Source organism: Phocoena sinus, chromosome 2 (assembly GCF_008692025.1).
Source record: "Phocoena sinus isolate mPhoSin1 chromosome 2, mPhoSin1.pri, whole genome shotgun sequence".
NCBI classification, from domain to species: Eukaryota; Metazoa; Chordata; class Mammalia; order Artiodactyla; family Phocoenidae; genus Phocoena; species Phocoena sinus.
In genome coordinates this window covers 82,053,707-82,069,734 of record NC_045764.1, presented here as the reverse complement: position 1 = coordinate 82,069,734, position 16,028 = coordinate 82,053,707, and the positions used below count along the sequence as shown (strand labels likewise).

The following is a 16,028-nucleotide window of genomic DNA, read 5'->3' as shown; positions in this document are numbered from 1 at the left end:
GTGAGAGGCCCGCGTACCGCAAAAAAAAAAAAAAAAAAAAAAAAAAAAGTTCATATAACATTCCATTGAAGTTAAAACGATTTTGTTAGAATAAACCAGAAAAACAAAAGGTGCTGGTCAGAAATCCAGAAGAATTCACATGACTATTTTTAGTCTTTCACTGAATATTTGAATATTTACTTTGTTAAATGTAAGTAACCAGCTTTCTGGTTTGCTCCCTACAGGATGAAAGTGAGCCATGCTCCCCTCCCCATACTTTCCTGAAGAGAGTCAAAGGGTGGAGGTTGGGATCAACCTCAGAGAGCCATCATAGTTCTTTGCAATCTGGAATATTCTGCTCCCACTAGAAAGCAGTGTTTCTGGTATCTATACCTAAGAAGAATAATTTCAAAGTACTTTGGACCATACCTGAAAATTGCACTCAGTGATCCAGAGGTCAATCTTTATTTGGATGGAATGCTTAAGGCCATGTCTCTAGCGTATCCCTTCAAAATGACACAGCCAAAAACAACAACAACAACAAAATGTTTTCTCTCATGGTCTCTCACAAAGGCACAAGAGAGCCTATAACTGCTGTGGAGGCAAAAATTTCACATAAAATACCACCGCATAGTGGTTAAAGGTGCAGACTTTGAGCTCAACAGCCTGGGTTTTATCAATAATTTGGCTTGAAAACTTACTAGCTATGAAGTTTCCCTGCCTCAGTTCCCTCATCTGTAAAATGGGAGTAATGATAATATCACTTCATCATAGGATTAGGTGGGTTAACACTTGTAAGGCATTTAAAAAACAGGACCTGACACATGTATTGATAAATAGAAAACTAACAGTAAAGCTGATTTTGTTAGAACAATTATTATTACTGTTAAAAAGCTAATGCTTAAATAAGAAACATTTTAATGAATATATCCTGATTGGAGAAAGCCTATACATGGTTACCTTGCTTGATTTAAGAACTTTAATTTGTTCTTCAAAAACAGTGTCTTTATTCTTTTCCAGAAAGCCTTCACACTGGTATTCCACCTGAAAACACATGGGAAAATCTCCTTAGCTAATAAACTTTTGAATAGATATGATTGTCATCAACAACAAAAATATTTATTAGGCTCAGGCTATGTGATGGGCTCTCAGTGAAGTGTTATCATTAGTTTATTCTAAGAAACTAGTACCATTCTTAGTAAGAAGCATGTTAACTCTAGAGTAAAACTCCCCAAATATTGTTTTTCCTAGGGAAGAGTGGCAGTGCTGATTAACTGTGATCTAAGATCATCCCAGTTCATGGGTAAGCAGACTCATAAGAAGCTGTTCTCTTCTCTCATGCAGGCCAAAGAGAGCTCCTCCAAGGCTGACCCACTGTATTTCCTTCAAACCTAGCTCACCGTCCCGCAGGGGTAAGTCTCCTCTGGGAGAGAAGAGATAAAAGCTGGAGAGAGGGTCAGAAGGAACAAATGGCTGTCTGGCAGAAAGTTGAAGTGGCGACGATAGATGTAGATGGAGGCTGGGTAAACACTGTATGATCCGGTAAGTAGAACTACGTGAGAATGGACTCTCCCTGCTTCTAGAAGACGTCAGCCATCTACCACTCAGAGTCCCCAGCCTGTACCACAAAGCCATTAGGTGGCCCTGAAGCCATTCCAAGGTCTACAGCTAGGAGCAGGACAGACTCAGAAAACCCTCCTAAAGGGTTCCTAAAGGGGACCATGGGGAGCTTACCAGAAGGCCACCCCACAACCTCCTGGAAATATAAACTAGTGTCATAGCTCCAGATTTTCTGAGTATACTACAGAACCTGTGAAGCAGCAAGTCTGCATGCCTCATTAGTAGGGACCCACTGAATCAATCACAGAGGGTGACACACGTCCACAGTTTCTATTCTGAAACCACTGGGTTTCAGAACCCAGAATCTTTTAGCAGAATCTGAGGCAGCAATCTGTAATCAAACACATTAACATTTCTACATTGAAATATATAAATATCCAGCCTAACTGGGATAAATAAAGACTATAAATAACCTCATGTTAATTCAGGTCAAAAATCAGGCTTAGCCACTAAATGAATTATGAAAAGACATGGATTTCAGAGTTTCTTAGAATTCAGAATTATAGATAGAGGACTGTAAACATGTATTTATTTCTTAATATAATCCCATTTAGGTTAAAGAAAGAGAAAACCAATAAGCCAACACTTAAGCTTACTTTTCCTAAACGGAGCTAAAGAATGCAAGCTCAGCAAAGAAAAAAATGCTATCTATTGACTACTGATTTTTTTCCTCTTTGAGCTTAAGTATTCAAAAAGAAAAGAGATAATAAAACTTCCTTACTTTGTCAGCAAAATGCTGGATGATGAAAGCTTTGTTTGATAGACGGGGCTTCTCAAAGAGCGCACATTTGTTCAAATGTGTGTTGTACAATTTTTGGGCCCAAGTGTCATCTGTGCCTTTAGGCATCTACATTCGGGGGAAAAAAAGAAGAAAACAAGGTGAATATTGTTATGAGATGCTTCTGATGCATCAACCAAGAGACCATGTTTTGGCTTTCCTAACAAATTTTACATCCAGTTTAGGAACTCATTCCTTCCACATTTCTCTCTTAGAGGTCCCAAACCAATGACTAATGAAAAGCTATGACTGAGACCTTCAGCAACTCAACCTGCCTATACCAGAGGTCATCAAATAAATATTCGATATGCTTTTAAAGCAACAAAAGCCTCACAGATGAAAGATGAAATATCATGACTATCATGTATTTTTTTTAATTTGTTAAATAAAAATAACATTTGCACACAGTGGGCCATTTATATAATTCAGAAAGGTATAAAATAGAGAATAGTCTCCTCTCACCATTTCCACCAATTTCTTTATCCTTCTGTCTTTAAAGGCATGGACACAAATAGGATTATTCTATAAACTCCTTGCATTTTTTTTTTCTTCTTAACAATAGCATTCTTGTATTTATGGCCACTAGGTTGATACTGATTTTTTTTATTATGAAAACTGCCACAATGGCTCCTTTTACACAAAAAGCTTGAATACTTTTGTAAGCATATTCATAGGGTAAATTCTCAGCAGTTCCACGGCTGAGTCAAAAGGTATGTGTATTTAAAATCTTCACAAATATTGTCAAATTTCGTCAAAAATATGTTGTACTAACTCATGCCCTTCATCAAGAGTATATATGCAATAAATGTCAATATGGTGGACTTCCCTGGGGGTCCAGTGGTTGAGACTTTGCCGTCCAATGTAGGGGGTGCGGGTTCGATCCCTGGCTGGGAAGCTAAGATCCCACATGCCTTGTGGCCAAAAAATCAAAACATAAAACAGAAGCAATACTGTAACAAATTCAATAAAGACTTTAAACATGGTCCACATCAAAAACATCGTTAAGGGGCTTCCCTGGTGGCACAGTGCTTGAGAGTCCACCTGCCGATGCAGGGAACACGGGTTCGTGCCCAGGTCCGGGAGGATCCCACATGCCACGGAGCAGCTGGGCCCGTGAGCCATGGCCGCTGAGCCTGCGCTTCCGGAGCCTGTGCTCCGCAACGAGAGAGGCCACAACAGTGAGAGGCCCGCATACCGCCAAAAAAAAAAAAAGTCGTTAAAAAAATATCAAAATGGTATTATCAAATTTAAACTCATTTGATAGGTAAAAAGCAGTATCCCATTTTTGTTTTGATTTACATTTTATTTAATTTCAATCAAGGCAGAGCACCTTTACATGCATTCTTTTTGTTTACTGAAGTATAGTTGACATATAATATTATATTAGTTTTAGTACAATATAGTGATTCAATATTTTTATAGATTATACTCCATGTGAAGTTATTATAAAATATTGGCTATATTCTCTGTGCTGTACATAACATCCTTGTATCTCTTTTTTTTTTTTTTTTTTTTTTTTTGTTGTATCTCTTATTTATCTTATAGCTAGTAGTTTGTTCCTCTTAATCCCGCCTTCACCTATCTTGCCCTTCCTCCTAACCATCTTCGCAATGGTAACCACTAGTTTGTTCTCTAGTATCTGTGAAGCTCTTTTTGTTTTCTTACATTCATTTGTTTTATTTTTTAGATTCTACATATACGTGAAAAGATACAGTATTTGTCTTTGCATTCTTAATGTTGCAGGAAATCTGGATTCTTAGGAGGATCAACCTACGTTAAGTGGTAATTTATGGCATATAAATTAAAGAGCAACTAAGACAAAGGATAGGTTATTTGTCTAGGATAACTCAGTTAGCAGTAAAGCTGGGGATCTGATATATTTTCCACATGGTGCATCTTCAAATATTAAAGCTAAAACTCCCTCTCCACCATATATATCAGTACTAAAGAACAACTAGTCAATTTTAAAATTATGGATATTTAGAAGTGTTATTCAAAATGCCTTTTGTACAATTTCTTGCATTTCTTTAACTATATCATACCACTGAACAGAAAGTACCAAATATAAGCATATCAATAACAAAAGTGGCTAAAATTGGTAGTAGTTGTATCTAATGCCAATGAGAAGGGAGATTCTCCTGGTTTCAAATGTATTTTGAACTCTTTGGGTCTAGTGACCCTTCAGAATGCAAGTTAGGGTGACCTACACTTGTTGCCACCATGGCACCTCATGGTATACTAGTGAATCTCTGCTTAAACCCATTTACCATTTGACCTTGATGTATCAATTTTCATATACTAAGTACATCAGAAAACCATACTTACCTTGCATTCCTCATCCAGCAAATCTAGAATGCCCAGTTTAGATTCTATAAGATTAATGCAAGGCTGATTATCATAAAAATCTATGAGTGTCCATGGAATTTGTTCTTTCATATATTCCTCTTGTTCTAATTTGAAGACATGCTGAAATGAAAAAGAAAAAGTTGGCATTACTGCATCACTGTCATAAATAATGTTAGTCAAGAAACATTTATAAAAGGACACCAACATAATTTGAGATAGTCAATGGCTTCTAGCAACAATCTTGGAGAAGCATGACTTACATGCAGAGAACAAAATAAGAAAGCAAATATAAACCGCAGACAGTAAAGCCTCAGCAGTATAGGATTTTTGGCAAACAAGAAAATCTAAGTATGTGAATACTTAACTAGCTGATAAATATGGCAGTCTTTTTGATTTTTTGATATATATCCCAAACTGCACTATATACTTTTTGGTCCCTTAAATTATTGCACAGTGTTGCTGACCACATGGGCACAGAAATGTCTTAGCTGGCCTTGAACAACTGTGCAGAGAGGATGCCCTCCAGACTACTGAAACACTCTGGGTGATGCTTGCAGCATAACAAAGTAATTCTCTTAAGGGACTGTGGTGTTGAAGTTCATGTGTCTCAGAATTAGATTAACATTCGGTTGGTCTTTTGTGTCTGCCTTGATTATCCTCCACAGTCAGGGAATCTACGGCTCACTTTTCTGGCTTCTACATCCAAATCTGCAAGCAGCTGCAACCACTATGAATCCATTGCTATTTCTGCTAAATGCTTCTCATCTCCATTGAGAAGCAATGGTTGAAGCATTTAGCAGAAATATGTATTGACTGCCTATCCTAGGCCAGTCACTGCATACCATTAGCAAAATAGACATGGGCTCTGCCCTCATGGACTTTGAAGACTAGTGGGAGAAACAGAAATCAAGTAATCACAAGAAATATAATTACAAACTGTAATAATGTTCCAGAGGAAAATAATGGCGAGCTATGAGAGCAGGAGTCCTTATCCAGTTTGGATACAGGGTGGCGAGGGAAGGCTTCTTTGAGGAAGGGCTGTGTGATCTGAGTTCTTCAGTGAAAGGTAGTTAGGTTGGTCCAGGAGGGAAGGGCAATCCAACCACTGCTGCAGCTCCTGCTTCAAGCTGCACAGCCAATGAAGCCAACCCATAAATTCTAGTCTCTACAGATGCTAATGACCTCTACTCATTTGTTCTTGGAGGGTTCTGCTTTCTTTCTTGTCTCCTTTGTCACCTTGTTTCCTCTCACACATCTTGCAACTTTTCTGGGAAGATAAGCCCTCTGTGGCTATTACCAGACAACATATATTTCCTAGAACCCAAAACCCCATGAAACTTAGGGGTTACCAAGATTTCTGATGCTTTACTCTCCTCACGCATCTGGAACTTTTCCACTTTATTTTACACTTATTATAATGCTGCTCTTGGCTCATTTATAGCATTTATAGTCTAACCAGCTACAAAAGCTTTAGTTAAAAAAAACAACAACAACCAAACCTGTCATCCATATGAATATTTATGTCATGTTAATCAGAAAGCAAATTTCTTCTGTTCTTTTGATTAATGAGAAGGCAAATAGGGCACCATGTGTCAGCAAGATGCCCTGTCTGATGGTACCAATAATTTCCAAAACAATGAGCCCTATCTTTTAAAAAATTCATTAATTTACATGCAGTGCAGTTTCCACATTGACAACAAAAACACTGCTCCAAACTTTAGAGCCTGTTTCTCATACAAGTCTCTACATTTAGTTTGGAAAAATCCATGGCGCCTCAAAAATTTTCGATTCTCAATTTCCAAAATGACAGGTGGGCATGAGGTTCAATATGGCAAGAGATCCTTGGTGGATAAGGTAATGCCTCCAGGCACTAAACCTGCCAATCACCATGTTTCTCCTGCCCACTGCCCTACCCACAGCCTCTGCTGAGGGAGCAGTCCTAAGCACCAAATTCTTTACTGTGAGACCCCATGCTCCTAGTCACAGCTAGTCAAGTGCCAGAGATCTCTGATGAACGAATGAACTGGGTTAATCAAATTCTGTTTCTCGGGTATAAAAACTAGGAAACAGGCAATTAACAGTGGAAGCTGATGCTGAAAGAAGTCAAGATGAATGAGAGTTAAACAAGTTAAGAGGATGGGAGCATTCCAACCACTGCTTGGTTCACAGGAAGTGTGAGGTGAGTGAGGAAGCAGAAACCTTGACAAAATATATACAGAACAGAAAAAAAAAATATGCCATCTGATAAGAGGGAGTGGAGCAGTTGTGCAGAGAGATGCTAGGATGCAGTGTGAGTGTGTGTGTGTGTGTGTGTGTGAGAGAGAGAGAGAGAGAGAGAGAGAGAGAGGAGAAACAGATGGATAGAGACAGAAAGAGGGAAAGAGAAAGGAGAGAGTCAGAAACACACATGCAGAGATATGAGGTCCTTGAGAAATAAACAAATTAGCCAGTCCTTAATAAGGCTGGCACTGGTTCCTTATACTTCTAGTCACCTTGTGCCACAATATACTGGGAGAGAACAGAAGGCTGTGCCACTGATTAAAATGTTAAGAAACTCAGGAAAACCTTGAGAAAAAATAAAGCTCAATTTAGTCTCTGATAGGTTTTTATTAATGTTCCTTATGCAGAGATGCAAAATACACCAGTCATATTCTTGTAGAAACAGTCATAAGCCTAAGATTTTAAGATCACCTCTACATTATTTCACTGTACTAAGTAGCTTAATTTGCTAAATAAAGGTGGTCCAAATTTTTATCAAAGTACATGCAATATTTTTTGAAAATGAAATAGTTTAAAGGTTTTATGATGACGAGCAACAATCCTTTGTCCTATCCCTCCCCAACCCCAGTCTCATTCCCTGGAAGTGACCATTTTTAACTCCCTCAGCTATTTCTTCTGATATTTACCTCTAAAGAATAGGCTTACCAGCTATTTTTTAATTTATTCATTTGAAACATTATCTATTGATTTATTGATATATATACATATAGAAAAGAGAATCTGTCCTGGCTTTCTTGTTCTGACCTCTTGCTAATACAGCAAGTAAGAGTTAAGACGGTCATAACTCCACATATAGTTAGCCTCAGGAACGACCAACTGAAGGATATCCCTGGGATCAAAGTTTTACACCCGCTATATTACTACTTAACACACTTTCGGCTTCCCTCTCTCAATTTATTTGGACCAAGTTTTCACTATTCTCAGACAGCAATCTAAGGATGACCTTGAATCCAATCTGGACCATAAACATCTTTCCAAGGTTGCAGCATTTACTAATCCTAAATTCCTCAGCAGTTTAGCTGTTTTAAACCATAGATAATAATCGTAATTCACAACTTCATTTCTGGAACCAAACTTTAAACACATACTAGGAATTCGAGAGAATAATTTTTGGTAGAATATCATTCAAGCAAGAAAATTCTTACCATATTGAATTGCTGCTGTAGTTTTTCATTTGCATAATTTATGCAGAACTGTTCAAAACTATTTATCTCAAATGTTTCAAATCTGTAAAACCAAAAATAATATGGGAAGAGGAGAAAAAGGAAGAAATAACTTTTAAAAAATATTCAAAATGTGCAAATCAGAAAGAAAGAAATAGGAAATTCCTCAACATTGTGAAACTTTCTTTCCACATCAGTGAAGATAAATAAGGGTTTTTAACTCAGTAACATGAAATATGTACCCAGCAGATAAGCATCAGCCAGGTGGTAGAGAGATTTTTTTAAAGGCTGCAGCCTATGGATGCGTCTAACAGTATATGCTTTGGACGGCATATTCACCCTCAAGTAGGGAACGATCAGAATTACGATAAAGCCATTGCTCTTGTCAGGTCACAGATGCACAGTGTCTATATACACATAGAAAGGAACGGGGAATAGAAATTTCATACACTCTTTTGAAAAACTGAACCAGATAATGAAAAAGGCATCGTACAGTGCAAATGTACAGGAAGGGTTTTAACATTAAAGAAAGGTACCCAGAGAAGGTAAACTAGCAAATGAAATTAGACTTTTAAAAATTCTCTTCTAATTTTCCCTTCTCCTCACCAGTAGGAAACATAATCAAATACCCACTTAGAGTTACTAGATAGTCTCTAGAAAGAAATGCTCAGACCACTAAGCCAAATACACTTACCCATAAATGTCCAGCACGCCAATAAAAGAGTGCTGTTTGACAGCAGAATGGAGAACCTGATTGACATGATCTACAATCCAGTTAAAGAGCTTGGCATAGATGTGCTTGGCCAGTGCATCACGGGCATTCGTGGCCTGCAGCTTGGAGATGGGCTTGATGTATGTCTCCGCGGCAGTAGCCAGCTTCCGATGGCAGAGCCAGTGACACATCTCCTCAAAGTCCACAGCCATGAGGTCACAGAAGATGCTGAGAGGTTCATGCTTGGGCTGCCAAAAGAGAATGGGTTATTTCCTAGGACCAGATCAATTAAGCAAAAATTTACTAAAAAATACTAACGAAGAGGGAACAATTAAAACCCCACAATTTCTTTGTTATAACAAACACCAAGATCACCTGAAGCTGATCAATGATAATCACAATCATCCATCAAACCAGCATCTAGGCAGCATTTTGTAATCTCTTCTAGGGCTCATTTTTAAAATTACCTCTTCCTTTGTTTCCTGACAGTACTTGTTTGGATCTCTCTTCAGGCACATTCAGTCAGTCAGTCAGTCAGAAAATGAGTCAGCTTGTCTACAAATGTTTACTGAGCGTCTATTATATGCCAGCAAACAAAAACAGACATGTACCCTGTCCTCCTAGAACTTAGAGTCACTAGGGGAAATAGGTGTTAACTAAATGATTGCTCCCTAAAATTAAAATTACTACAAAGGAGGACACTATACTAAGATGCTATGTGAAAGGAGAATGCCCTATTGAGGGAGGCAGGAGACAGGGCCTTGAGAAATGGAGTTGAGATCTGAAGGATGAGAAGGTGTTAACTTGGTGAAAGGGTCTTCCAAGCTGAGGGGACATCTGGTATAGAAGTCCTGTGGTGGGAGGGAAACCAAAGATGTGAGGGATTGAAGCTGAGTGAGGGAGAAAATATATGAGATGAAGCCAGAGGCTATACTCTGGCTGGTCTTTCCGCTAAGAGCAATGGGGGCCCATGGGGGAGGTACTGAAGGGTTATAAACAGTTAACCTGATGGTTATTTGTGTGACTTCTTAGACTAGAATCTCTAATCTAAGCATCCCCTGTATCACCTACAGGGATCCCTGTATCCCCTACAGCTGTCTTCCACAGGCTTTGCATGAGTAGGCATTCAATAAATACTTGTTTAATTTAACCCATGTTAGTGCGTTATATTTTTCAACATCTTCACTCACACGTTTCAACTGCACCTGATAACATTCCTGGGGAATAGGTAGGGTGAACACTCATCTCTAATTTATAAATAAGAAAATAAGATCCAAGAGAATAGTTTGTTGAAAATCACACAACCAGGGACTTCCCTGGTGGTCCAGTGGCTAAGGCTCCATGCTCCCAATGCAGGAGGCTCAGGTTTGATCCCTAGTCAGGGAACTAGACCCCACATGCGGCAACTAAGAGTTCGCATGCCGCAAGTACAGATCCCGCATGCCACAACTAAGACCCGGCACAGCCAAATAAATAAATAAATATTAAAAAAAAAAATCACACAACAAGTTTATGTCAGAATTCCCATTAGAACCTGGGTCTCCTGACAGCCTCATCCCCTGACCCTTCCCACTGAAGCAGTCCCTTCCTTCTTTCATCTCCCCTCCTCCCAAGTAATCACTTCAGATACAAATCACCACCATTACCAACAACATGGATCAACTCCCTTAAATAAGCAGCTTATTTCATTCATTTATATACATGAATGGTGTGACACCATTTAGAAGTGGATCAGCACTCTCTAAACATTCTATTAGACCAACATTGTTAACTGTTTTGTTCAAATTTTCTATAACTTAACTAATTTTTGGATTTCTTTACCTATCAATAATTTAGAGAGGTCAGTAATATCCCACTATGATGGATTTGTCTTTTTTTAACATCTTTATTGGAGTATAATTGCTTTACAATGGTGTGTCAGTTTCTGCTTTATAACAAAGTGAATCAGTTATACATATACATATGTGCCCAAATCTCTTCCCTCTTGCATCTCCCTCCCTCCCACTCTCCCTATCCCACCCCTCTAGGTGGTCACAAAGCACCGAGCTGATCTCCCTGGGCTACGCGGGGATGTGGCATATATACACAATGGAATATTACTCAGCCATAAAAAGGAATGAAACTGAGTTATTTGTAGTGAGGTGGATGGACCTAGAGACTGTCATACAGAGTGAAGTAAGTCAGAAACAGAAAAACAAATACCGTATGCTAACACATACACATGGAATCTAAAAAAAAAAAAAGAAAATGGTCAGAAGAACCTAGGGGCAAGACGGGAATAAAGATGCAGAGCTACTAGAGAATGGACTTGAGGATACGCGGAGGGGGAAGGGTAAGTTGTGACAAAGTGAGAGAGTGACATGGACATATATACACTACCAAATGTAAAATAGATAGGTAGTGGGAAGCAGCCGCATAGCACAGGGAGATCATCTCAGTGCTTTGTGACCACCTAGAGGGGTGGGGTAGCGAGGGTGGGAGGTAGGGAGATGCAAGAGGGAAGAGATATGGGGACATATGTATATGTATAACTGATTCGCTTTGTTATAAAGCAGAAACTAATACACCATTGTAAAGCAATTATACCCCAATAAAGATGTTAAAAAATATATAAAAAAATAATGATAGTGAAGATGATCCAGGACCTCGGAAAAAGAATGGAGGCAAAGATTGAGAAGATGCAAGAAATGTTTAACAAAGACCTAGAAGAATTAAAGAACAAACAAACAGAGATGAACAATACAATAACTGAATTGAAAACTACATTAGAAGGAATCAATAGCAGAATAACTGAGGCAGAAGAACAGATAAGTGATCTGGAAGACAGAATGGTGGAATTCACTGTTGCAGAACAGAATCAAGAAAAAAGAATGAAAAGAAATGAAGACAGCCTAAGAGACCTCTGGGACAACATTAAATGCAACAACGTTCACATTATAGGGGGTCCCAAAAGGGGAAGAGAGAGAGAAAGAACCCAAGGAAATATCTGAAGAGATTATAGTCGAAAACTTCCCTAACATGGGAAAGGAAATAGCCACCCAAGTCCAGGAAGCACAGAGAGTCCCATACAGGATAAACCCAAGGAGAAACATGCCTAGACACACAGTAATCAAATTGGCAAAAATTAAAGACAAAGAAAAATTATTGAAAGCAGCAAGGGAAAAATGACAAATAACATACAAGGGAACTCCCATAAGGTTAACAGCTGATTTCTCAGCAGAAACTCTACAAGCCAGAAGGGAGTGGCATGACATATTTAAAGTGATGAAACGGAAGAAACTACAACCAAGATGACTCTACCCGGCAAGGATCTCATTCAGATTCGATGGAGAAATCAAAAGCTTTACAGACAAACAAAAGGTAAGAGAATTCAGCAACCACAAAACCACCTCTACAACAAATGCTAAAGGAACTTCTCTAAGTGGGAAACACAAGAGAAGAAAAGGACCTACAAAAACAAACCCAAAACAATTAATAAAATGGTAATAGGAACCTACATATCGATAATTACCTTAAAAGTGAATGGATTAAATGCTCCAACCAAAAGACAGAGGCTTGCTGAATGAATACAAAAACAAGACCCATATATATGCTGTCTACAAGAGACCCACTTCAGACCTAGGGACACATACAGACTGAAAGTTGGGGGATGGAAAAAGATATTCCATGCAAATGGAAATCAAAACAAAGCTGGAGTAGCAATACTCATATCAGATAAAACAGACTTTAAAATAAAGAATGTTACAAGAGACAAGGAAGGACGCTATATAATGATCAAGGGATCAATCCAAGAAGATGATATAACAATTATAAATATATGTGCACCCAACACAGGAGCACCTCAATACATAAGGCAACTGCTAACAGCTATAAAAGAGGAAATTGACAGTAACACAATAATAGTGGGGGACTTTAACACCTCACTTACACCAATGGACAGATCATGTAAACAGAAAATTAGTAAGGAAACAGAAGCTTTAAATGACACAATAGACCAGATAGATTTAATTGATATTTATAGGACATTCCATCCAAAACCAGCAGATTACACTTTCTTCTCAATTGCGCACAGAATATTCTCCAGGATTGATCACATCTTGGGTCACAAGTCAAGCCTAAGTAAATTTAGGAAAACTGAAATCATATCAAGCATCTTTTCTGGCCACAACGCTATGAGATTAGAAATCAATTACAGGGAAAAGAACAACAAAAACACAAACATGTGGAGGCTAAACAATACTTTACTAAATAACTAAGAGATCACTGAAGAAATCAAAGAGGAAATCAAAAACTACCTAGAGACAAATGACAATGAAAACATGATGATCCAAAACCTATGGGATGCAGCAAAAGCAGTTCTAAGAGGGAAGTTTATAGCAATACAATCCTACCTCAAGAAACAACAAACATCTCAAATAAACAATCTAACCTTACACCTAAAGGAACTAGAGAAAGAAGAACAAACAAAACCCAAAGTTATTAGAAGGAAAGAAATCATAAATATCAGAGCAGAAATAAATGAAATAGAAACAAAGAAAAAAATAGCAAAGATCAATAAAACTAAAAGCTGGTTATTTGAGAAGATAAACCAAATTGATAAACCATTAGCCAGACTCATCAAGAAAAAGAGGGAGAGGACTCAAATCATTAAAATTAGAAATGAAAAAGGAGAAGTTACAACAGACACCACAGAAATACAAAGCATCCTAAGAGACTACTACAAGCAACTCTATGCCAATAAAATGGACAACCTGGAAGAAACGGACAAATTCTGACAGAGGTATAACCTTCCAAGACTGAACCAGGAAGAAATAGAAAATATGAACAGACCAATCACAAGTAATGAAATTGAAACTGTGATTAAAAATCTTCCAACAAACAAAAGTCCAGGACCAGATGGCTTCACAGGTGTAATCTATCAAACATTTAGAGAAGAGCTAACACTCATCCTTTTCAAACTCTTCCAAAAAATTGCAGAGGAAGGAACACTCCCAAACTCATTCTATGAGACCACCATCACCCTGATACCAAAAGCAGACAAAGATACTAAAAAAAAAGGAAATTACAGACCAATATCATTGATGAATATAGATGCAAAAATCCTCAACAAAATACTAGCAAACAGAATCCAACAACACATTAAAAGGATTATACACCATGATCAAGTGGGATTTATCCCAGGGATGCAAGGATTCTTCAATGTACAGAAATCACTCAATGTGATACACCATATTAACAAATTGAAAACTAAAACATGATCATCTCAACAGATGCAGAAAAAGCTTTTGACAAAATTCAACACCCATTTATGATAAAAACTCTCCAGAAAGTAGGTATAGAGGGAACCTACCTCAACATAATAAAGGCCATATACAACAAACACACAGCAAACATCATTCTTTATGGTGAAAAACTGAAAGCATTTCCTCTCAGATCAGGAACAAGACAAGGATGTCCACTCTCACCACTATTATTCAGCATAGTTTTGGAAGTCCTAGCCACAGCAATCAGAGAAGAGAAAGAAATAAAAGGAATACAAATTGGAAAAGAAGGAGTAACACTGTCACTGTTTGCAGATGACATGATACTATAGGTAGAGAAAAAGATGCCACCAGAAAACTACTAGAGCTAATTAATGAATTTGGTAAAGTTGCAGGATAAAAAATTCATGCACAGAAATCTCTTGCATTCCTATATACTAATGATGAAAAATCTGAAAGAGAAGTTAAGGAAACACTCCCATTTTTAACAAAAAGAATAGAATACCTAGGAATAAACCTACCTAGAGAGACAAAAGACCTGTATGCAGAAAATTATATGACACTGATGAAAGAAATTAAAGATGATACCAACAGATGGAGAGATATACCGTGTTCTTGGATTGGAAGAATCAACACTGTGAAAGTGACTATACTACCCAAAGCGATCTACAGATTCAGTGCAATCCCCATCAAATTACCAATGGCGTTTTTTACAGAACTAGAACAAAAAATCTTAAAATTTGTGTGGAGACACAAAAGACCCCGAATAGCCAAAGCAGTCTTGAGGGAAAAGAACAGAGCTGGAGGAATAAGGCTCCCGGACTTCAGACTATACTACAAAGCTATAGTAATCAAGATAATATGGTACTGGCACAAAAACAGAAATATAGATCAATGGAACAGGATAAAAAGCCCAGAGATAAACCCACACATCTGTGGTCAACTAATCTGTGACAAAGGAGGCAAGGATATACAATGGAGAGAAGACAGCCTCTTCAATAAGTGGTGCTGGGAGAACTGGACAGCTACATGTAAAAGAATGAAATTAGAACACTCCCTAACCCCATACACAAAAATAAACTCAAAATGGATTAGAGACCTAAATCTAAGACCTGACACTATAAACTCTTAGAGGAAAACACAGGAAGAACTCTTTTTTTTTTTTTTTTTTTTTTTTTTTTTGGGGTATATGGGCCTCTCACTGTTGTGGCCTCTCCCGTTGCGGAGCACAGGCTCCGGACGCGCAGGCTCAGTGGCCATGGCTCACGGGCCCAGCCGCTCCGCGGCATGTGGGATCTTCCCGGATCGGGATACGAACCCGTGTCCCCTGCATCGGCAGGCGGACTCCCAACCACTGCGCCACCAGGGAAGCCCCAGGAAGAACTCTTTGACATAAATCACAGCAAGATCTTTTTTGGTCCACCTCCTAGAGTAATGGAAATAAAAACAAAAATAAACAAATGGGACCTAATGAAACTTCAAAGCTTTTGCACGGCAAAGGAAACCATAAACAAGACGAAAAGACATCCCTCAGAATGGGAGAAAGTATTTGCAAACGAATCAACGGACAAAGGATTCATCTCCAAAATATATAAACAGCTCATGCAGCTCAATATTAAAGAAACAAACAACCCAATCCAAAATGGGCAGAACACCTAAATGGACATTTCTCCAAAGAAGACATACAGGTGGCCAAGAAGCACATGAAAAGCTGCTCAACATCACTAATTATTAGAGAAATGCAAATCAAATCTACAATGAGGTATCATCTCACACGAGTTAGAATGGGCATCATCAGAAAATCTACAAAAAACAAATGCTGGAGAGGGTGTTGAGAAAAGGGAACCCTCTTGTACTGTTGGTGGGAATGTAAATTGATACAGCTACAA

The 16,028-nt window shown here is 38.2% G+C and overlaps 1 protein-coding gene across 9 annotated transcripts in view; it reads right to left on the bottom strand.

Moving 5' to 3' along the window:
• The window catches only part of MYO5A (myosin VA), a 194,244-nt gene that overhangs the window by 80,565 nt on the left and 97,651 nt on the right, over nucleotides 1-16,028 (bottom strand). For all 9 annotated transcript variants that reach the window (XM_032621152.1, XM_032621156.1, XM_032621160.1 and 6 more), the window contains 5 exons: nucleotides 8,861-9,126; nucleotides 8,149-8,230; nucleotides 4,703-4,843; nucleotides 2,321-2,446; nucleotides 940-1,023 (listed from right to left, as the gene is read on the bottom strand). In XM_032621152.1, the coding sequence (XP_032477043.1) occupies nucleotides 940-1,023; nucleotides 2,321-2,446; nucleotides 4,703-4,843; nucleotides 8,149-8,230; nucleotides 8,861-9,126 (699 nt within the window). The remainder of the gene's footprint in view (nucleotides 1-939; nucleotides 1,024-2,320; nucleotides 2,447-4,702; nucleotides 4,844-8,148; nucleotides 8,231-8,860; nucleotides 9,127-16,028) is intronic.